This window comes from Somniosus microcephalus, chromosome 18 (assembly GCF_052327205.1).
Source record: "Somniosus microcephalus isolate GS21.2 chromosome 18, FLI_Smic_1.0, whole genome shotgun sequence".
Taxonomy (NCBI): domain Eukaryota; kingdom Metazoa; phylum Chordata; class Chondrichthyes; order Squaliformes; family Somniosidae; genus Somniosus; species Somniosus microcephalus.
Genome location: NC_141004.1, coordinates 57,106,149 through 57,127,786, shown reverse-complemented (window position 1 = coordinate 57,127,786; position 21,638 = coordinate 57,106,149). Strand labels below are relative to the sequence as shown.

The 21,638-nt window shown below is 49.3% G+C and overlaps 1 protein-coding gene and 1 long non-coding RNA gene across 2 annotated transcripts in view; one reads left to right on the top strand and one right to left on the bottom strand.

Moving 5' to 3' along the window:
• Nucleotides 1-459: 459 nt before the first annotated feature.
• LOC147105292 (uncharacterized) lies at nucleotides 460-18,495 on the bottom strand. The gene is made up of 4 exons (XR_015081728.1): nucleotides 18,071-18,495; nucleotides 11,656-11,985; nucleotides 8,106-8,225; nucleotides 460-1,049 (listed from the first exon to the last, which is right to left on the bottom strand). It is a non-coding gene; the product is annotated as an uncharacterized LOC147105292 (long non-coding RNA).
• bltp3a (bridge-like lipid transfer protein family member 3A) overlaps nucleotides 3,579-21,638 on the top strand; it is a 184,257-nt gene continuing 166,197 nt past the window's right edge. Inside the window, exon 1 of the mRNA XM_086011508.1 lies at nucleotides 3,579-4,130. Within this exon, the coding sequence (XP_085867634.1) occupies nucleotides 4,087-4,130 (44 nt within the window). The 5' untranslated portion in view covers nucleotides 3,579-4,086. The remainder of the gene's footprint in view (nucleotides 4,131-21,638) is intronic.

The following is a 21,638-nucleotide window of genomic DNA, read 5'->3' as shown; positions in this document are numbered from 1 at the left end:
CATTCTCCCTAGTACGGCCCCTATCATCACTCCTTCAAGTCCAAACAGCACAAACATGAGAATATCCGGTCCACAAGTGGTTTAACCATCCATCACCAAATCTGTCTGGACCACATCAAGGACTATCATAATATAATCGCACAGGGAAAAATATATTAAACTTTGTGCCTTATAGGATACATTTCAATTCTTTATAAAGTCACATTATTAAAGGTATAAAACCTATTGAAAGAGTAATGGGAAACTAGTGACAAAAAGATAATTTGCTGGTACAGTTGGGTTACCACCATGATGCTGAAGTGGAGGTATGGATGTATGATGCAACTAATGGACCCAGACAGAATTGAAAATTGAGAAAATCACTTTATCCTGCCCTCCATTTGAAATACTGACTCAATTATCTAGGTCTGCAGGCATTCCCACAGTGTAATACACAATGAAGGAGACCAGGATCAAGTCTCTCAGCAAAATAAAAGCAGTATTTTATTAGAATTATTTATTACAAATGCCAATATTTTATTTTGATTTGTTAACAGATTGTTGAGAGTATATTGTCTTGTAACTGTTCCCTTCTTGTGCTCTGCTGGTGCCAGTACCTCCTGTGCTCCAGAGGGTCAGCGACTTGCTCAAAGCCTCCACCAATGCTGGTTTTAGTCCAAAAATAGTTAAATCACTAGTAGCCTGGTGATATCTTTCCCTCCATTTTTCCTTTCTCCACTTGTGCAGAAGTTCCTGGCCTTCCTCAGTGCCACCACACATTGAAGTCAGAAACTCAGCGGCAGGAAGAGGACCCCACTCTGTGGAGCTGCACACAGTGCTTAGTTAGCTGATCTCTGTTGTGTTGACAGTAGTTGGACTGCTCACCTAAGCTAGTGAGGGGAAAATCAGCCACGGTTCCTGCTTCTGATCACTATCCAGTGACTCCTACTTGAAGTGTGTACGTGTGGACATTCAGTGAGGGCATGGTCCAGGTTTACCTCTTCTCTCTGATGCTTGGACAGCCTGCTGACTCTTTCCTGATCACAGGCAATTGTCTATTAAAAGTCAACCTTGTACAAAGGGGCACAATCAATACACACTGTAACTTAAAACAAATTAAAAGGAACCTTAACACATTAAATTAAAATTTGGTTGCCGGGGGTGATTACGCACTCCAGTCCCTCTGGTGCCCACCGAAGAAGGTCTCCAAACGTGCCGGTGTACACCATGTGCTCCATCTCCAGGGCCACCCGGGCACGAACATATGGACAGCCTGCTGATACTTATCTCTAAGGTCACATAAGAACATAAGAAAAAACAGCAGGAGTAGGCCATACAGCCCCTCGAGCCTGCTCCGCCATTCAAGAAGATCATGGTTGATCATCGACCGCAAATCCACTTTCCCGCCCGAGCTCCAAATCCCTTGATTCCCCTAGAATCTATCTATCTCAGCCTCGAATTTACAGAAATCCTGCCCCAACCGCGGTTTTGCCATACAAGGATTTCATGTATACACGGTTTCCTCTCTGCGACAATTTTTGCCAACCACAGCAGTGAATTTTGCGTATACGCGGTTTGCCAAACACAAGGCTGCATTTATCCGCGCCGCTCTTTTCAGCATAATAACCACATGTGGTCTCACTCCACTCGTGGATATACTGTACCTGTACTGTGTGTGTGTGTGAATGTTTAGCCCTTAATCATGGCCCCTAAGCATAATCTCAGTGGTAAAGGTGAATCAATAGCGAAAAGGGCAAGGAATGTACTAACCTTAGATAGGAAATTAGATGTCGTTAATAGACTTGCCCATGGTGAAAGTACAGCGTCGGTTGGACGACTAATGGGGGTTAACGAGTCCACCATTAGAACCATAAAAAAAAGTGAGGTGTTGATAAGGGCCAGTATTACGGGTGGCTCTTCAAAAAGTGCTAAAGTGTCGTTTATGCCACAGGACCATATGCTTGAAAAAAATGGAGAAGGTACTTAATATCAGGTTGGAAGACCAGAACCAGAAAAAAGCGAATGTTAATTCCGCATGGGTACGTAAGAAGGTCCTAAGTATGTACAAGCATCTTACTGTGGCTGCTGGGGAAAGTGTAGATGACAAAGTTTCAAGCGAGTAAGGGCTGGTTTGAAAATTTTAAGAAGTGGTTCACCTTGACTAACCTCAAGGTTGTGGGGGAATCGGCCTCAGCCTATCACGAGGCCACTGCCAAGTTCCCGAAAGAGCTGAAGAAGTTGATCGCCAAGAAGGGTTACCTGCCGGAGCAGGTATTTAATGCGGATGAGACTGGTCTCTTCTGGAAGCGGATGCCTTCTCGAACTTTCATCGCAAAGGCTGAGAAGCATGCTTCGGGATTCAAGGTGGCTAAGGATAGGGTGACCCTTCTCCTTTGTGCTAACGCCGAGGGAGGCTGTTTAGTGAAGCCGATGCTGCTCTACCGCTCTCTTAATCCCCGTGCTCTGAAGGGCAAAAACAAAAATTATCTACCTGTCTTTTGGCGTTCTAACCGCAAGGCATGGGTTACTGCTGCAGTCTTCATGGACTGGTTTCATAACTGTTTTGTGCATGACATGGAGCGGTACCTTGCGAGAGAAAATCTGGCCTTCAAGGTCCTACTCATCCTCGACAATGCCCCCGGCCACCCGCCGGCACTTCAATTCACCCACCCTAATATTGAAGTCGTCTTCCTGCCTCCCAACACGACATCACTCCTTCAACCCATAGACCAAGGTGTGATAGCCACCTTCAAGGCATACTACACATGACGCAGCTTTGACCGCATGATGGAGGCTATGGAGCATGACGCAACACTGACGGTGAAAACTTGTTGGAAGGATTACACCATCACTGACTGCATCACCAACATAAAAGAATCGATGGATGAACTGAAGAGGACGACAGTCAACGCCTGCTGGGGTAAACTTTGGAGGGAGGCAGTGAACGACTTCCGAGGCTTCCCTACAGTTGACGAAGTTGATCGCATTGTGAAGGTTGCGCGACGTTTGGGAGGTGAGGGGCTGGCCAATATAAAGCCTGATGACATCGAGGAGCCCCTTGAGTCGCACGGCGAGGAGTTGACAGAGGAGGACCTTGATGAGCTGATACAGCATTCCAGTGAGGCAGAGGACGAGGACGAAGACAAGGAGATGGTGGAGAAGTCGAAGATGACGAGTGTCAACCTCAGCAAGGCAAATGCTCCTTGCTACTAATCTCTCGTACCTCTTTATGGAGATTGACCCATTCTTGGAGCATAGTTTAAAATTCAAGCGAGGTTTGGAGGATTTAATGAGACCATACAAGCAGGTCCAGAAAGATATTCAGGAAAAAATGAGTCAACCATCCATCGCAGAATTCTTTATGAAACCGCCCAGTTGATCTTTTTTATTGTGTTATTTGAACATTTAGTGTTTTTGTTACGTTATCGTGTATTTTATTTGTGTTTAATAAAAGAACAAGCAACTTACACAGGCTCTGAAGAGTTTTAAATGCGGCCCCGTTCCCCCGAACCCCATTTTTCCCCTAGGGTCTTATATTTGCCAACCGCGGTTTTACCAGCCACGGGGGTTTTCAGGGAGGGATTCCTGCACTCAAAGACTCAGCATTCACAGCTCTCTGGTCACCCATGAAGAATGCTATCTAGGGAGAGACACTTGGGGGAGCCAGTGCCTTTAGAACAATATGCAGAGAAAGTGTCGTGACCTTCAGGACAGGAGGAAAGGTTGAAGGGGGAGCAATTAAATTGAAGTATTTTTTTAAAAGAAAGCAAAAATCCCTCAATAACACTAAACTGTGCCAAACATGCTGTGCTGGAGCCCGGGTACAAGAAGTTTTATTGAAGGACACCGTTGGTTGTGTTTTATTCCAGTGGCCAGGTGGCGGTTCCAGGCGCTGGCCAGCAGGTGGCGCAGTGCTGCTCCCGCGCCGCCGCCGCCCCGCCGGCCCATCTTGCCCGGAGTGGGCGGTGTTTCCGTGGCGGTGGAGGCGGCCGGCACTAGCTGACAGACCGAGAACCGACTGCTGCTCGGGGTCATGGCGGGAGTCGCAGAAGGCCTGACAGACTGACTGACCGGACGGCGGGGTGAGCTTCCGGAGCCGAGTGCAGCATGGCCGGGCTCATCAAGAAGCAAATCCTCAAACACCTGTCCAGGTAGGAGGCGGGGCCGGAGCGGGGTCAGTGTGGGGGGAGAGAGAGGGGCTGGAGCGGGGTCAGTGTGGGGGGAGAGAGAGGGGCCGGAGCGGGGTCAGTGTGGGAGGAGAGGGGCCGGAGCGGGGTCAGTGTGGGAGGAGAGGGGCCGGAGTGGGGTCAGTGTGGGGGGGAGAGGGGCCGGAGTGGGGTCAGTGTCGGGGGGGGAGAGGGGCTGGGGGTCAGTGTGGGGGCAGAGAGAGGGGCCGGAGCCGGGTCAGTGTGGGGGGATAGAGAGGGGCCGGAGCCGGGTCAGTGTGGGGGAGAGGGGTTGGAACTGGGGGTCAGTGTGGGGGGGGAGAGGAGCTGGGGGTCAGTGTGGGGCGGAGAGGGGCCGGGGGTCAGTGTGGGGGGGGAGAGGAGCTGGAGGTCAGTGTGGGGCGGAGAGGGGCCGGAGCTCAGTGTGGGGGGAGAGAGAGAGGGGCCGGAGCGGGGTCAGTGTGGGGGGAGAGAGAGAGGGGCCGGAGCGGGGTCAGTGTGGGGGGAGAGAGAGAGGGGCCGGAGCGGGGTCTCAGTGTGGGGGGAGAGAGAGAGGGGCCGGAGCGGGGTCTCAGTGTGGGGGGAGAGAGAGAGGGGCCGGAGCGGGGTCAGTGTGGGGGGGAGAGAGAGGGGGGCCGGAGCGGGGTCAGTGTGGGGGGGAGAGAGAGGGGGGCCGGAGCGGGGTCAGTGTGGGGGGGAGAGAGAGAGGGGCCGGAGCGGGGTCTCAGTGTGGGGGGAGAGAGAGAGGGGCCGGAGCGGGGTCAGTGTGGGGGGGAGAGAGAGAGGGGCCGGAGCGGGGTCTCAGTGTGGGGGGAGAGAGAGAGGGGCCGGAGCGGGGTCAGTGTGGGGGGAGAGAGTTAGGGGCCGGAGCGGGGTCAGTGTGGGGGGAGAGAGAGAGGGGCCGGAGCGGGGTCAGTGTGGGGGGAGAGAGAGGGGGGCCGGAGCGGGGTCAGTGTGGGGGGAGAGAGAGGGGGGCCGGAGCGGGGTCAGTGTGGGGGGAGAGAGAGGGGGGCCGGAGCGGGGTCAGTGTGGGGGGAGAGAGAGGGGGGCCGGAGCGGGGTCAGTGTGGGGGGAGAGAGAGGGGCCGGAGCGGGGTCAGTGTGGGGGGAGAGAGAGAGGGGCTGGAGCGGGGGGAGAGAGAGCGAGGAGCTGGAGCGGGGGGAGTGAGAGGGGCCGGAGCGGGGTCAGTGTGGGGGGAGAGAGAGGGGCCGGAGCGGGGTCAGTGTGGGGGGAGTGAGAGGGGCTGGAGCGGGGGGGGGGAGAGGGGCCGGAGCGGGGTCAGTGTGGGGGGAGAGAGAGGGGGGCCGGAGCGGGGTCAGTGTGGGGGGAGAGAGAGGGGCCGGAGCGGGGTCAGTGTGGGGGGAGAGAGAGAGGGGCTGGAGCGGGGGGAGAGAGAGCGAGGAGCTGGAGCGGGGGGAGTGAGAGGGGCCGGAGCGGGGTCAGTGTGGGGGGAGAGAGAGGGGCCGGAGCGGGGTCAGTGTGGGGGGAGTGAGAGGGGCTGGAGCGGGGGGGGGAGAGGGGCTGGAGCGGGGGGGGGAGAGGGGCCGGAGCGGGGTCAGTGTGGGGGGAGAGAGAGGGGCCGGAGCAGGGTCAGTGTGGTGGGAGAGGGGCCGGTGCGGGTGCGGGGTCAGTGTGGGGGGCGAGGGGCCGGAGCGGGGTCAGTGTCAGTTTGGGGGGGGAGAGGGGCCGGTGCGGGGGTCAGTGTCAGTGTGGGGGGAGAGAGGGGCCAGAGCGGGGGGGTCAGTGTCAGTGTGGGGAGGGGCTGGAGCGGGGGGGGTCAGTGTCAGTGTGGGGGGGGAGAGGGGCTGGAGCGGGGTCAGTGTGGGGGGTGAGAGGCCGGAGCGGGGTCAGTGTGGGGGGGGGGGAAGAGAGGGGCCGGAGCGTGGGTCAGTGTGGAGGGAGGGGGGCCGGAGCGTCGGTCAGTGTGGAGGGAGGGGGGCCAGAGCGGGGGGTCAGTGTGGAGGGAGGGGGGCCAGAGCGGGGGGGTCAGTGTGGAGGGAGGGGGGCCAGAGCGGGGGGGTCAGTGGAGGGAGAGGGGCCAGAGCGGGGGGGATCAGTGTGGGGGGAGAGGGGACGGAGTGGGTTCAGTGTGGGAGGAGAGAGGCCGGAGCGGGGTTCAGTGTGGGGGGGAGAGGGGCCGGAGCGGGTGTCCGTGCTGGAGGTGGAGTGACGCAGGGGCGGCGGCTGTAGCGCGGCCGGTGAGCCGGTGCTGGGGAGCAGGCTCTTGTTCAGCACCACTCCTGAGACGGTGCGGAAATGTCGCTGCTGTATTGAGAGAAACGGGGAACAGCGGCACCGGGTCAGTGGTGTCACCGTAAGCTGTTATAATTGAGAGTGTGACTTGGAGTTTTATACAATTCCTAATTTATTGATTCAAACATTTCTGCTAAACATATTTTGTAATTGCTGCCAATGATAAACTTAATGACAAATTTCCCCCTTTTTACCAGTTTTAAAAGGCAGAGAGGAGGGGTGATGAATGTCTGCGGCAGTTTGGATTTTAGATTTTTGTCCATTACCTTTAAAAAAAAACTTTTAATCTCCGTGTCACATGATGGCCTGTTCTGTTGGTTTTACAAGCAATGTCACTGAGATAAACACGTATCTGTTACTCCGTTCTGGTCTGTATTATCGCCTTTCACAATGTTCCAAAGCGCTTAACAGCCAAAGTACTTTTGAAGTGTACTTGCTCACTGTTCTATAATGTAGAAAACCCTGCAACGAATTTGCTCCCGGAAACAGCAATGTGATGATGACCAGATAATCAGTTCTTCGTGGATGTTGGTTACCAGATAAATATTGGCCAGGACACTGAGGAGAGTTTCCCATCTCTTCAAAATAGTGCCATGAGATCTTTTGCGTCCAAGTGAGAGCAGACGGTTTAAAAACTCAGGCCAACATCCCCCGCACCGAAGCTTTGACCATGCTCGATCAGCTCCGATGGACGGGTCACATCGTCCGCAAGCCTGATACGAGACTCCCAAAGCAAACGCTCTACTCGGAGCTCTGACATGGCAAGAGCGCCCCAGGTGGAAAGAGGAAACACTTCAAGGACACCCTCAAAGCCTCCTTGAAAAGGTGCAACATCCCCACCGATGCCTGGGAATCCCTGGCCCAAGACTGCACAAAGTGGAGGAGAAGGATCTGGGAAGACACCGAACACCTCGAGTCTCTTCACCGGGAGCAAGCGGAAGCCAAGCGCAAGCAGCGCACGTCAACCCAAGCACCTCACCCACCCACCCCTTCAACCACCGTCTGCCCCACCTGTGACAGAGACTGTAGGTCCCGCATTGGTCTCATCAGTCACCTGAGAACTCATTTTTAGTGTGGAAGCAAGTCATCCTCGGTTCCAAGGGACTGCCGAAGTTGCAAACTTTTTTATTTTGCTGTCTCAGTAGCACAGACCAGTTGTTAATCTGTTAAAGTTGCAGCATGTTAAATGGCTGTTGTGCATAAAATTTAAGGTGGTGACCTGCCTGCGATGCAGGTGGTGGTGTTACCCAGACACTGTTTCATTGGAATGGTAGGCAAGTTTGTCAAACGGCTGAGTTTCTCCTCTCTCGAACCATCTGAGCATGGGGGTGGGTGAGAGGGGAGTGACCTTGCCCATCACTTCCCCTCAACTTCCTCCTCTGCTACAACCCTCTGATAACTCTGCGTTCCTCCAACTTAGATGGCCTCGTGTGCATCCCCCACTTCCTTCGCCCACCATTGGCTGTTGTGCTTTCAGCCGTCTAAGCCCTAAGCTCTGGAATTTTTGTTTCTATTTCTCTCTCTCTCTCTAAGATGCTCCTTAAAGTCTACATCTTTGACCAAGCTTTTGGACATCTGTGTCTTCGGCTCGGTGACAATTTTTGTCTGATTATGCTTCTGTGTCACACCTTGGACGTTTTACTACATTAGAGGCGCTATATAAATGTAGGTGGTTGTTGAGTGATAAAAGAAGAAATTGTGTATCACCTTTATACTGTTTGAGTGCACCTCTTGTCACCGGGCACAAAGCGTGAAGATCCAGGCAAGTGTTTCAAAGCAGTAATAAAAACAGAAAATGCTGGAGGTACTCAGCAGGTCAGGCAGCATCTGTGAAGAGAGAAACAGAGTTAACGTTTCAGGTCGATGACCTTTCGTCGGTTTGGTGGGGGGCAACATTCTCAGGAACATGGGAATAGTATCTGAAATATTCTGCAGTCATTACATTTTATTTGTTCTGTTTTTTATTTTTGAGATGTTTTTCTTCCTCTTGCCCTGGACAAGAGGTGAGGTGGGAGACTTTCTCCCAGGCCCTTGCTAGTGCTGGTCAGTGGCCAGTGAGATTGCATGGGGATAGCTTGGATGATTTTTTTTTGATCTCTTCTCGTTCCCCTCCCCCCAATGTCCTTGTGGTGAGAACTCTTATCTTCTGCTTAGTCTTGCAGTGGCATAGCTGAGATTAGGAATTCAACATATTGGAGATGGGAGGTGTAGAGAAGAAAGTGAGGGGCATGGAGCCAGCCACATATCACCTTTACATGGCTCCTGGAAGTTGCAGTGGACTGTGCCCACACTGCTTGTAGTGGTAATTTTATAGCTGCATTCAGGTCAACCCAAAGGATGCACCATCTCTTTGGCCAATAGGTAGGCAAGCTCACTGCTTTGGTACTCTTAACGTCATCCAGATCTCTCTACTTAATTTGGAGCTTTCCAACTCCTCGCATAACTCTTCTCATCTGAATTAATTCACTATTCATGTGCAATATCCTGTCCAAAAGCTGGACAGACTTAGAGACACGAATAAAGGAGGGATACAGTTGTGAACAGTCTGTTTTTCTACTCTGGTGCTTTTAATTCTTCACCTTTTAATCCTCCCAAGTTTTTAGAGAAATGAATTGCGATTAATAGCTGCCCAGGCATTTTAAGAATAATATAAAGTAAGCCCAGACATACTCTTCAATTACTTCCCTTGCTTTGTGTTAACATGCTGAACAGAAATACTGCAAATGGTGTTTGAGCAGCACAATTTCCAATCGCACTGGCAGTTTGCTCTAAAGACCGTAAAAATTTAATTGAAAATTAATCTAATAACAAAAACATGTTTTAAGCTCATCAATAATATTTTGTACAGTTAGCAAAGATTCTGTAGTGTTCACGTCCAGATTTTGATTTTCATTATTTGTGCATCATATTAGAATCTGCTGAATTCAGATATTACAGGTTTCCCTGATAACTTTGGCTGTGTGTTTGATTCATGGTGTTTTCTGTGAATCTTTGCTGAGCTCGTTATTAAAATGACTGACTGATTTCTGATCCTTAATCAATCAACATGAATACCTTGGTGTCAACAAATTGAGCTTTCCCAATATCTTGTCAGTAAATGGATGAGGGTTTGAGACATACAGACCAGAAAGATCTCGAGCTTGATCACCAGTGTCAGCTGAGCTGACTGATCTCAGCCAGAGGAGTGGATTTGGTCGAGGGAGGAGAATATTAGCCACAGTTTTCTCTTGATCACCATCCAGTGATGCCTGGAAAGTATGTATGTGTGGATTTGGATTGGCGATGATACCCTGCTTAGCCAAATACAGGAAACTTCGCGATATCCGGCACCGATGGGACCGAGCTGCTGCCGATCTATCAAAACTTCCGGATAGACCAGCGCTAATGTTGAAGGATACAGAGATTTTCATCTCCGTATCTGACAACAAACACTGTTGCTTAGCAACAGCTTGTAAACACTCGGCCCGTACCTTGGAAGCGTCTCTGAAGCTGTTGCTAAGCTACAGAGACGCTTTCCAGAGCCTGACTGTTTTTATAAAAAAAATTAAAAAAAATGCTAGGAGAAGAAAAAAAACCTAACTAAAACGGCTGCTGATTTCTGCCGTTAGATCGAGGTTTCCGGACATACAACCTCCGGATAAACCAGTTTCCTGTAACCTCCTGAGGTAATTCTAGGATTGTGTGTCAGTGCCTTCAGAAGAAAAGGTGATTAAAATTGGATAGAGGTGGGAGGGAGGGAGAGTGGTTGCTGTTTTTTTTGTTCAAGTATTGCCTTTTTTTCCCCCATAATGACCTAATGCAGAAACAAACCTGAGTGTTTGATGTCAATGTGTCATGTTGGAACTCTGTTGCTACTTAATTTTTTTGTGCCTTGAAGCCATTGACTGTGCAACGTGGGACTGGATTAAAACCCATGGTGTTTCATAATGTTAGCTGTATCGCTGCTGCTGTGATTTTTAATGTACACTTGTGGGTGTTCAATAGATGATCTCAGTTTATCCTGAGTTGCCTGTATGAAAACAGTTGCTGTACAGCAAAGGATATGCATTGTAAACATAACTCTGCGCTTAAGTGATGTACAGGCTTATAGGAAAAAAATAGAACCAAATCTGTATTGAAATACTCCTATATTTTAATATTCCTAACCCATGTCTTTGCATGAACTTTATGGGCTGTGCATAATTGGGTGGTTGAGAGCGTGAGCACACAAGCAAGATTGCAATGCTGTATTCTACAACTCATGGCACTACATGTTGCATGCTATGTTGCTCCTGTTCAGTCAGACTTCCAAGTTGCTGTGTGACATCTTTTTTTGGAGTTTGGGTATAACAACAACTTGCATTTATATAGCGTCTTTAATGTCATAAGATGTCCCAATGCACTTCATGGGAGCGTTATCGAAACAAAATTTGACACCGAGCTACATGAGGTATTAGGACAGGTGACAAAGTTTAGTCAAAGATGTAGATTTTAAGAAACATCATGAAGGAGAATAGAGAGGTGGAGAGGTTTCGTGAGGGAATTCCAAAGATTAGGGCCAAGGCAGCTGAAGTCATGGCCGCCAATGGTGGAGCAATTAAAATCTGAGATGAGCAAGAGGCCAGAATTGGTGGGTTATGTGGCTGGAGGAAGTTGCAGGGATGGGGAGGGACGAGACCATGGAGGGATTTGGAAACCAAAATGAGAATTTAAAAATCAAGACGTTGCTGGACCGGGTGCCAATGTCGGTCAACGAACACAGTGATGGACATCTGGGACTTGGAGTGAGTTAGGACACGGGCGGCAGATTTTTGGATGAGCTCATGTTTACGGAGGGTGCAAAATAGGAGGCCGGCCAGGAGTGCATTGGAACAGTCGAAACTGTGAGTCAGTCACTTGTTTTTTCTCTTAGAACTTGTTTTTTGTTGTTGATGCTATTCTGCCACTTGTTGGTTAATAGAAGTCAATGATATGTTGGAACGTCACTACCTGGTGCTACAGTATGGTGGGATGTGTGAGTTCCTGATTTCAACTGCATTAGTATGGAGTCTACGTACTCCAGGTCAGCTGAGAATGACATGGGCAGAGATTCTGGAGCAAAAGCCATAGTGGGGGGGGCTCACTCTCACTCTTGGAAGTTGTTTTCTTAGTAAGCACAAAGTTTTTCATAATTGGACCTAGTGTTGGATTCAGACCGTGTGTGGTAATGACACGACTGTGTGGGGCCTGGTGAACACAGCAGCAAGCTTGACAGCAGTGCCCTCCTTGGTTGAGTTACCTGCCATCACTCTCTGTCTGGGTTCATGAATGAAGGATGGGCAGTTGGATGAGGTACAGGGGTGGTGTGACTGGGTCCTTCCTGATGGTAACTGCTGCAGAAGTGTGGAATCTGTTTTCCCTCAAGTGATCTGTTTAATTCTGATTCCTTCTGACGTGACACTTGTTTCTGGGGGTACTCATTTTGCAGCAGTTTCCTCAATTTGGTTTCTGTTTTGTTGCACTGAGGAGTCTCTGTGACTCGTGCAGCTGTTCTTCCGCTTTGCCATGTTTCAAGTGGAAATTCCCTCCGGTGCAATGGTGCAGCTGACTAACTGAAGCACGAGGAGTACTGAAAGGCAATAAAGTGAGTTGGTGTCGGTTACTGGGGTCAGGAGTGGAGGGTAACATACTGTCTTTTCATGGGGGGGGGGGGGAAAAGCTTTCAAATTAGTTGCTTGTCAAAAATGTAACTGTATAAATTGCACTCAGATTGTGCCACCAATTTTCATACTTTACTAACTTATTCTTGCCAACTACAGTATCCTGAACCTGTGCAATTCATTGTCCCCTTAAGTGCTTTTTACCTCCTATAATCTTGAGTTTTAAAACCCAAGTTTACAGTCAATTAATCATTTACATATTTATTTTGTCTTTTTTAAATTGAAGTCTTTCTTAATAAGGACATTATTAGAATCATAAAATGATACAGTACAGAAGGAGGCCATTCGGCCCATCGTGCCTGTGCTGGCTCTTTGGAAGAGCTATCCAATTAGTGCCACTCCCTGGCTCTTGCCCCACAGTTATGTAATTTTTTCCCCTTCAAGTATTTATCCAATTCCCTTTTGAAAATTACTGTTGAATCTGCCTCCACCACCCTTTCAGGCAGTGCAGTCCCGATCACAACAAATCGCTGCATTCATTTTTTTTTTTTACTCATGTCGCCTCTAGTTCTTTTGCTTTGAATCTGTGTCCTCTGGTTACCGACCCTTCTGCCACTGGAAATAGTTTCTCCTTATTTACTCTAGCATGATTCTAAACACCTCCACCTTCTCTGCTCTAAGGAGAACACTTACAGAATGGGTGTGTAAATGGTAAATGGACTTCAATATAGACAAGTGTGAGGTGGTACATTTTGGTAGGAAGAATAAGGAGGCCAAATACTCCTTGGAAACTAAGGCCAGCATTTTGCGGACGGGATGGGTGGCGGTCAGCTTTTAAATTTAATGATTGACAGCGGGTCGGGGACCTACTGTCAAAATGAGGACACTGGACTTTCCTGATGTCTGGTCTGCCAGCGCTGAGCAGACCCGACAGGCAGCGGCGGGAAGGCAATTAAAATCATTAGCTTGTTTATAGCCTCTTATTATCCATGGTTTTTCCCCAGCTTTTGGGATTTGACAGGTCGCTCACTGTGCCTAGACCTTGTCTGTGATGCTGAGGTGGGAGGTCATGCCATTCAATCAGCTGTTGAGATGACCGCTTCAAATCTACAGTAAAAGCTCCCACCTTGGAGATATCATCCCTCAGCCACAAACTCTTCCTTACTGCATTTCCACAACAGATTCAGGATGCTGCAAGTCTTCACACAAGACTCCACCCAGTCTGACCTCATTATCTCTCTCACCATTGACTGATCGTTTCTGTCATCTCTAGTTCACCTGCCATCTATTCCATCAGCATGGGTGCCCTTTATACTCTCACCTTGGCCCTCGGAATCCCACCACAATCAGCCCCAACACCAGCAGCACCAACAGCGCCACCAACCTTCTCCGCAATCAACTGATGCTGCACAGGGCATCAGCACCCGACCACATTGCTGCCAGGGATGGCCTCTCCATGGCCAGATTGACTTCACTTGACACTGTACGCACTGGCTGCCACACGATGTGCCAGGTTGGCACCACCCCACACTAACATCATAAAGCATCCCTACAATGCCCATGGGGGGGTTACTGTTACGTCTCACCATACACTGCAACTCACTAAGCCACTTCCAAAGGTGCACACAAATCTGTGCAAGAACGCAAAGTGTTGAAAATAAAGATTTCAATGTTTGACAGCACATGAACATTGGCTAAAACACCCAAGTGCCCACCCTTGTGTGCTGTTAGTTGGTATGATTGGACTAGGATGAGTGTAACGGATGGCTAGTGAGATGGGGATGTGATAATATAGGTAGAGAGGGATGGGTGGACGTGCAAGGTAAGTTGGTGTGAGTAAGGATGTGCAGGAGTAGGGTAGGGAAGGCAGAGTGATGGGGATGTGATGAGTGGCACAGCAGGATGAGGTTGAGTGTGGCTTTGCAGTAACGTTTCGTGATCCACTGAGATCATTGACAGGTTTGCGCCACTGCAGCCTGGTCCTCCTGACGACATCCTTGCTTGTGCCCTCCTGTGCAACCAGGCTACATTGGTCTCCTGGGGAGGTCTCTTCTGCCCATGGGAAGGGAAGAGGACCTTCCTGCGTGCTGTGACTCCCTCTAAGCATATGCAGGGAGTAATGGGGAGCGTGGGTAGAGCCCTGCACCACTGTGCAGTGCTCGTCAGTGTTTGCAGCACCTTGATGCTAAAATAAATTTGGCCATGGGGAAACCAGCAGATGACGCATCATCAAATGACATCACCAGACCCGCTTCCTCTAATTGGACGGGAAAGGCGCTGGGCGAGCTTGACAAGCCCCATCAGGAGCAATTCATTTCGGAGGTCGGGGACCCCGCCACTGGCGTTGTCTGCCAAGGACCTACCGAGGTAAGTAAAATCGCAGCCCAAGTGTCTAAATGGGGTGGAGGAACAAAGGGATCTGGGGGTACAAATACACTAAAAGTAGCAACTCAGGTTAATAAGGCCACTTGGCAAACCAAGCGCCTAAGACTTAAGATTATGAAAGGGTTTGATAGGGTAGATGCAGAGATGATGTTTCCACTTGGGGGTGGGGGGGGGGGGCTGGGGGGAGAGAGAGAGACCGGATATATGATCACTAATCAATCCAATAGAGAATTCAGGAGGAACTTCTTTACCCAGAGAGTGGTTAGAATGTGGAACTCGCTACCACAAGGAGTAGTTGAGGCGACTAGCATAGATGCATTTAAGGGGAAGCTGGATAAACACAAGGGAGAATGGGATAGAAGGGTTGGAGGAGGCTCGTGTGGAGCATAAACACCACATGGACCTGTTGGGCCGAATGGCATGTTTCTGTGCTATAAATACTATGTAAATACTCCCTGACTGAAACATGCTGCACCTGCCCCACTTCATTCCCAGCACGATATCCAACACTGCTTCCCTCCTTGTTGGGCTGGAAATACACTGATCAAGAAAATTCTCTTCCACACATTTCAAGTATTCCTCCCCCTCTTTGCCCTTTACACTGTTACTTTTCCTGTTTATATTGGGATAATTGAAGTCTCCCATTATCACTACTCTACAGTTCTTGTATCTTTCTGTAATTTGCCTGCAAATTTGCTCCCCTATCTCCTTTCTACTATTTGGTGACCTAAAGTAGCTAGCTTAATTATTCCTTAATTCTAACTAAATCGATTCTGTCTTTGCCCCCTCAACTACATCATCCCTTTCAGTGCTATAATAGTTTCTTTGATCAATACTACCACCCCTCCTTTTTTTTCCTTCCTTATTTTTCCCTGAATAACTTGTAGCCAGGAATATTAAGTTCCCAATCCTCCCTTTCTTTGAGCCAGGTCTCTGTTATTGCCACTATATCATAGTTCCATGTGGCGATTTGTGCCTGCAGCTCACTAACCTTATTTACCATGTGACATGCATTTACGCACATGCACTCCTAACCCATCTTGGACTGTCTCCCATTCGCCCACTGTCTGATCCCTCCTATTTCTGAACTATTCTTTACTCTAGTGCTATGTGTTTCCCAGTCCTCTGTGCACCTTGTTTCTCAAATGTTTCATCCTGGTGCCCATCACCCTGCCAAATTAGTTTAAGCTCTCCCCACAACACCAGTTAATCTGCCCTTGAAGACATTGGTCCTAGCTCTGTTGAGATGCAACCCGTCCATTTTCAAAAGGTCCCTCTTGCCCTAGAACTGGTCCCATTCGATTACTACCTTTTGCGGTCCTGCTTTTTAATTTCCTTCCCTAGCTCCTGAAACTCTGACTGCCGGATTTCAACCGTTTTCCTTCCTATGTCAGTGGTTCCCACATAACATAACATAAGAACATAACAAGTAGGAGCAGGAGTAGGCCATACGGCCCCTCGGCCTGCTCCGCCATTCAATAGGATCATGGCTGATCCGAACCTAGACTCGCGTCCACTTCCCTGCCCGCTCCCCATAACCCTTAATTCCCGTATCAGCTAGGAAACTGTCTATCTCCGTTTTAAATTTATTTAATGTCGCAGCTTCCACAGCTCTCTCAGGTAGCAAATTCCATAGATTTACTACCCTCTGAGTGAAGAAGTTTCTCCTCATCTCAGTTTTGAAACGGCAGCCCCATATTATAAGATTATGTCCCCCTCGTTCTAGTCTCGCCCATCAGTGGAAACATCCTCACCACATCCACCTGATCAAGCCCCCTCGCAATCTTGTATGTTTCGATAAGATCGCCTCTCATTCTTCTGAATTCCAATGAGTAGAGGCCCAACCTACTCAACCTTTCCTCGTAAGTCAACCCCCTCATCTCCGGAATCAACCGAGTGAACCTCCTCTGAACTGCCTCGAGAGCAAGTATATCTTTTCTTAAATATGGAAACCAAAACTGTACACAGTATTCCAGGTGTGGTCTCACCAGTACCCTCTATAACTGAAGCAAGACTTCCCTGCTTTTATACTACATCCCCCTTGCAATAAACGCCAAGATTCCATTGGCCTTCCTGATCACCTGCTGTACCTGCATACTAACCTTCTGTGTTTCATGCACCAGGACCCCCAGATCCCTTTGTACTGTAGCACTTTGCAGTTTCTTTCCATTTAGATAATAACTTGCTTTGATTTTTTTCTGCCAAAGTGCATAACCTCACACTTTCCAACATTATATTCATCTGCCAAATTTCTGCCCACTCACTTAGCCTGTCTATGTCCTTTTGCAAGTTTTTTATGTCCTCCTCACTCACTTGCTTTCCCTCCCATCTTTGTATCGTCGGCAAACTTGGATATGTTGCACTTGGTCCCCTCCTCCAAATCGTTAATATAGATTGTAAAGAGTTGGGGTCCCAGCACTGACCCCTGCGGAACACCACTAGTTACTGATTGCCAACCCGAGAATGAACCATTTATCCCAACTCTCTGTTTTCTGTTAGATAGCCAATCTTCCACCCATGCCAGTATATTACCCCCAATCCCGTGATTTTTTTATCTTGTGCAGTAATCTTGTCAAATGCCTTTTGGAAGTCCAAATATACCACATCCACTGGTTCCCCTTTATCCACCCTGTTTGTTACGTCCTCAAAGAATTCGAGCAAATTTGTCAAGCATGATTTCCCCTTCATAAAACCATGCTGACTCTGTCCGATTAAATTATGCTAATCCAAATGTCCTGTTACTGCTTCCTTAATAATGGACTCCAACATTTTACCAACCACAGATGTTAGGCTAACTGGTCTGTAGTTTCCAGCCTTTTGTCTACCTCCCTTTTTAAATAAGGGCGCTACATTAGCAGTTTTCCAATCTGCTGGGACCTTTCCTGAATCCAGGAAGGTTTGGAAAATTACCACCAATGCATCTGCAATCCCTACCGCTACTTCTCTGGACATGGACCACAACATCTAGCTGTTTCCACCCCACCCACCCACCCTCCCTCCCAAATGTTCTGCACCCTCTGTGATGTCCTTCACCTTGGTACCAGGGAGGCAACACACCATGTGGGTCTCATCGGCGGTTGCAGAAACGCCTGTCTGCCGCCCTGACGATTGAATTCCCTATAACCACTGCAGTCCTACACTTTGCTGTGTCTCCCCCCCCCCCCCCCCCCCCGCCCCATGCAATCCTTTGGCCCACTGACTGCACTCCCGAGTTATCATCACCCTCACAGGTACTCAGTACTGAAAACCAGTTAGTGAACATCACACTCCCAGAGCAGTCCTGCACTGCCTGCCTCCTCTTCCCTGTGGGATGGCCATCCACGTACTGTCCTGAGCTTTCTGTGGCTGTGACCACCCCCTGGAAAGTACCATCCAGGAAATTTTCAGCCTCCCATATGCTCTGCAGTGATCCTCAAGCTCAGAAACCCTGAGCTCGAGCAGCTGGAAGCACTTCCTTCATGGACAGTCACCCAGGTTCCCACATGGTGCAAGAATTGCAGGCAATGGGTCTGAGCTGCCCCTCCATTCTATTAAGAGGTGCGTGTGTGTTTAAGTACTATGATTATTACTCAATTAACTCTTTATTTACCTTTTTTAAGAAAGTTATTTCACAATCAATGATAAGCAACTACAATTAAAATGATCAAGTGCATTACTAAATTGACTTACTTCGGCTTTGTCGGGCTCCTCTGCTACTTCGTCTGTGATGTCACTTTTGCAAATTTTCTCCGTTTGTTTTCCTGTTCTCCCGATGCTCTGCCGCGCTGCTGCTAAATACTCGGGGACGCTCTTGTTCCCATTTAATTTTAAAAGGATGATGATTACAAGGGACTGATTTTAAGGCTGTGATAAAATTGAGAGTTCAGATGATGTCTCACACCATGACGGCAAGAGTTGAGTGGTTTATAGCTGTGAACAGTGAGATTAGATTTACGCCTGACAGGCGCTCCCTAGTGTCTCTTATTCTTCATCCCTTTTGAATTTGATTGCGTTCTTCATCCAGTCGTGCTTTTTCTGCCGGTAACCTCAAGCGTTGTACCCTTCCATGCCCTTGATACGTGATCATGTTTACTCCAGCATTTATGAATGTAACTCAAGCCTCAGCTGAAGTTATGGTCTTGAGACCAGATTCCAGGCTATGGTGATATTGCTTTGCAACTGTGTATTAATAGGCACGTAAGGGTGGCCAGGGTAACTCTCGCTTTCTTCCTCTTACTCACTTTGGAAAGTGTGTACTCATTACTTGCTCACTGGCACAGCTGAGATCAAGAACTCACCCTGTGGGAATTATCGCTGTGGACATGCTTCCTACCTCCTTACTGGCGCCCATGCAACTTTAATTGGAGAACCATCAGACAGACACTCGGATCTAACTGAGTCTAAGGTCTTTTAGATTAAGATCATCCATAACATTTTCATTACTACTGTTTTTCCAGATTTTAAGTTATACAATATCCATATGGAAACAGTGAACTGTTGAATATTTTTCATATAAAAAGTTGGCTCTGAAAACAATGCGAGTTCCAGGGTTGTTTAATATACAGACTAGGTGTAAACCTCTTCAAATTATTCTTTTTCCATCTCTTTCTCTCCCTCCTTCTTCCCCCCCCCCCCCCCCCCAACCTCATGTTCCAAATCCAAAACCTGCCCTCCTGCACTGCTAAACCCCAGCGCACCTCACCCCCCGCCATATGACACAACCTCAAGACCGCCACTGCAGTGCTGCTACACCCGTGACCTACCACCTTTCCAGTGCTGCAAAACGCTAGTTGCCCATCTCCTAATCATAATCAACTTTATTGTCATTGTTAGTGCACAAGTGCAGTACAACGAAATGTAGGCTTGTGGCTCCCGAAAGTGTACATTTAGATTAAGACATTTAAACATTCAACATTCATTTCACAGAATCACAGAAACCCCACAGTGCAGATAGAGGCCATTTCGGCCCATCGAGCCTGCACCGACACACATCCCACCCGATCCCCGTAACCCCTACACCAACACATATCCCACCCTATCCCTGTAACCCCACGTATTTAATCCCCCTAACACTAAGGGTCAATTTATCATAGCCAATTAACCTAACCTGCACATCTTTGGACTGTGGGAGGAAACCGGAGCACCCGGAGGAAACCCACGCAAACACGGGGAGAATGTGCAAACTCCACACAGACAGTCACCCGAGGCCGGATTCGAACCCGGGTCCCTGGCGCTGTGAGGCAACAGTGCTAACCACTATGCCACCGTGCTGCCTTTGGCTTGTAATACATTAACATAACCATAATAAAGTGCATTGGCAGATGTGCAGGCTTTAGAGTTTATTTGTGGAGTTCAGTAGGATGACAGCCCTGGGAAAGAAGCTGTTCCTAAATCTGGTCGTACGGGTGCGAATGCATCTGTAGCGTCTCCCAGATGGCAGGAGGGCGAACAGACTGTGGCTGGGGTGGGTAGGGTCTTTGATGATGGTCCGTGACTTCCGTAAACAGCGTTTCTGGTATATGTGCTCTATGGCCGGTAGCCGGGTGCCGGTAGTGTGTTGGGCAGTTTTGACTACCCGCTGCAGGGCTTTCTGGTCATAGTAGCTACAGCTGCCATACCATACTGTGATACAGTTCGTCAGGATGCTCTCTATTGTGCAGCGGTAAAAGTTAGAGAGGATCAGGGGTGACAGGTTACATCCCTTCAGCCTCCTTAGGAAATATAGGCGCTGCTGGGCCGCCTTCACCAGAGAGGAGGTATTGAGAGACCAGGAGAGGTCTTCTGTGATGTGGACTCCGAGGAACTTAAAGCTGTCCACCCTTTCCACCACAGCCCCATGGATGTGGATGGGGCTGTGACTTCCGCCTTTAGACTTCCTGAAGTCCACAATGATTTCTTTGATTTTCTTGATGTTAAGGGCCAGGTTGTTATCGGCGCACCACCTCACGAGATGCTGGACCTCCTCCCTGTAGGCTGACTCATCGTTGTTGGTGATCTGGCCTACCACCGTGGTATCATCCGCAAACTTGATGATGGTGTTGGAACCATGAACAGCCACACAGTCGTGGGTGAAGAGGGAGTAGAGGAGGGGGCTCAGCACACATCCTTGTGGGGCCCCCGTGTTCAGGGTCAGGGGGGGCGGAGGTGTGGTTACCTAATTTGACAGACTGGGGTCTGTTTGTTAGGAAGTCCAGGGTCCAGTTGCAGAAGGAAGTGTTCAGGCCAAGAGTGTGGAATTTGGTGGCCAGCTTGTTGGACGATAGTGTTGAATGCTGAGCTGTAGTCTATGAACAGCATTCTGATGTAGGTCTCTTTACCGTCTAAGTGATTCAGTGCAGAGTGTCGAGCAGTTGTGATTGCATCCTCCGTTGATCTGTTTGCACGATAGGCAAACTGGTGTTGGTCAAGAGAGGCGGGAACACTGGCTTTGATGTGAGCCAGGACCAGTCTCTCTCAACACTTCATTATGATGGGTGAGTGTGCGACAGGTCGACAGTCGTTCAGACACGTCACAGCCGTTTGCTTTGGCACAGGAATAATGGTAGCGGTTTTGAAGCATGTAGGGACTACTGCCTGGGCCAATGACAGATTGAAGATGGCGGTGAAGACATCAGCCAGCTGATCAGCACATTCCTTGAGTACCCGTCCAGGGATGCTATCCGGTCCAGCAGCTTTACGTGTGTTCACTCCGCTTAGAACACCCCTTACGTCGGAGGTCGACAGAGTGAGCACCTGGTCTTCCGGGGGTGGCAAGGCTTTGATAGCCGGCTCCCTGTTGTCCCTGTCAAAGCGAGCGTAGAAGTTGTTAAGCTCCTCCGGAAGGGAGGCATCGCTAACCGGGGGGCTGGTGTTTTTGCCCTTGTAGTCAGTGATGGACTGGATGCCTTGCCACATGCGCCGGGGGTCCGAGTTGTTGTGGAAATGATCCTCTATCCGCAGTGTCTGTTTCCTTTTGGCAGTCCTGATACCCTTTGTTAGGTTGGTCCTAGCTGCACTGTAAGCCGCCGCGTTGCCAGATTTAAATGCTGCATCGCGTGCTTTCAACAGCGAGTGGACCTCCCCGTTCATCCAGGGTTTCTGGTTGGGGTATGTCCTGATATTTTTATGGGTCATGACGACCTCGACGCAACTGTTAATGTAGAATAGCACTGTGGATGCGTATTCCTCGATGTCATTATGGGCAAACATGCTCCAAACAGTGCGTTCGAAGCAATCCTGAAGCTCCGAGACTTCCCCCTCTGGCCATACTTTCACTGAT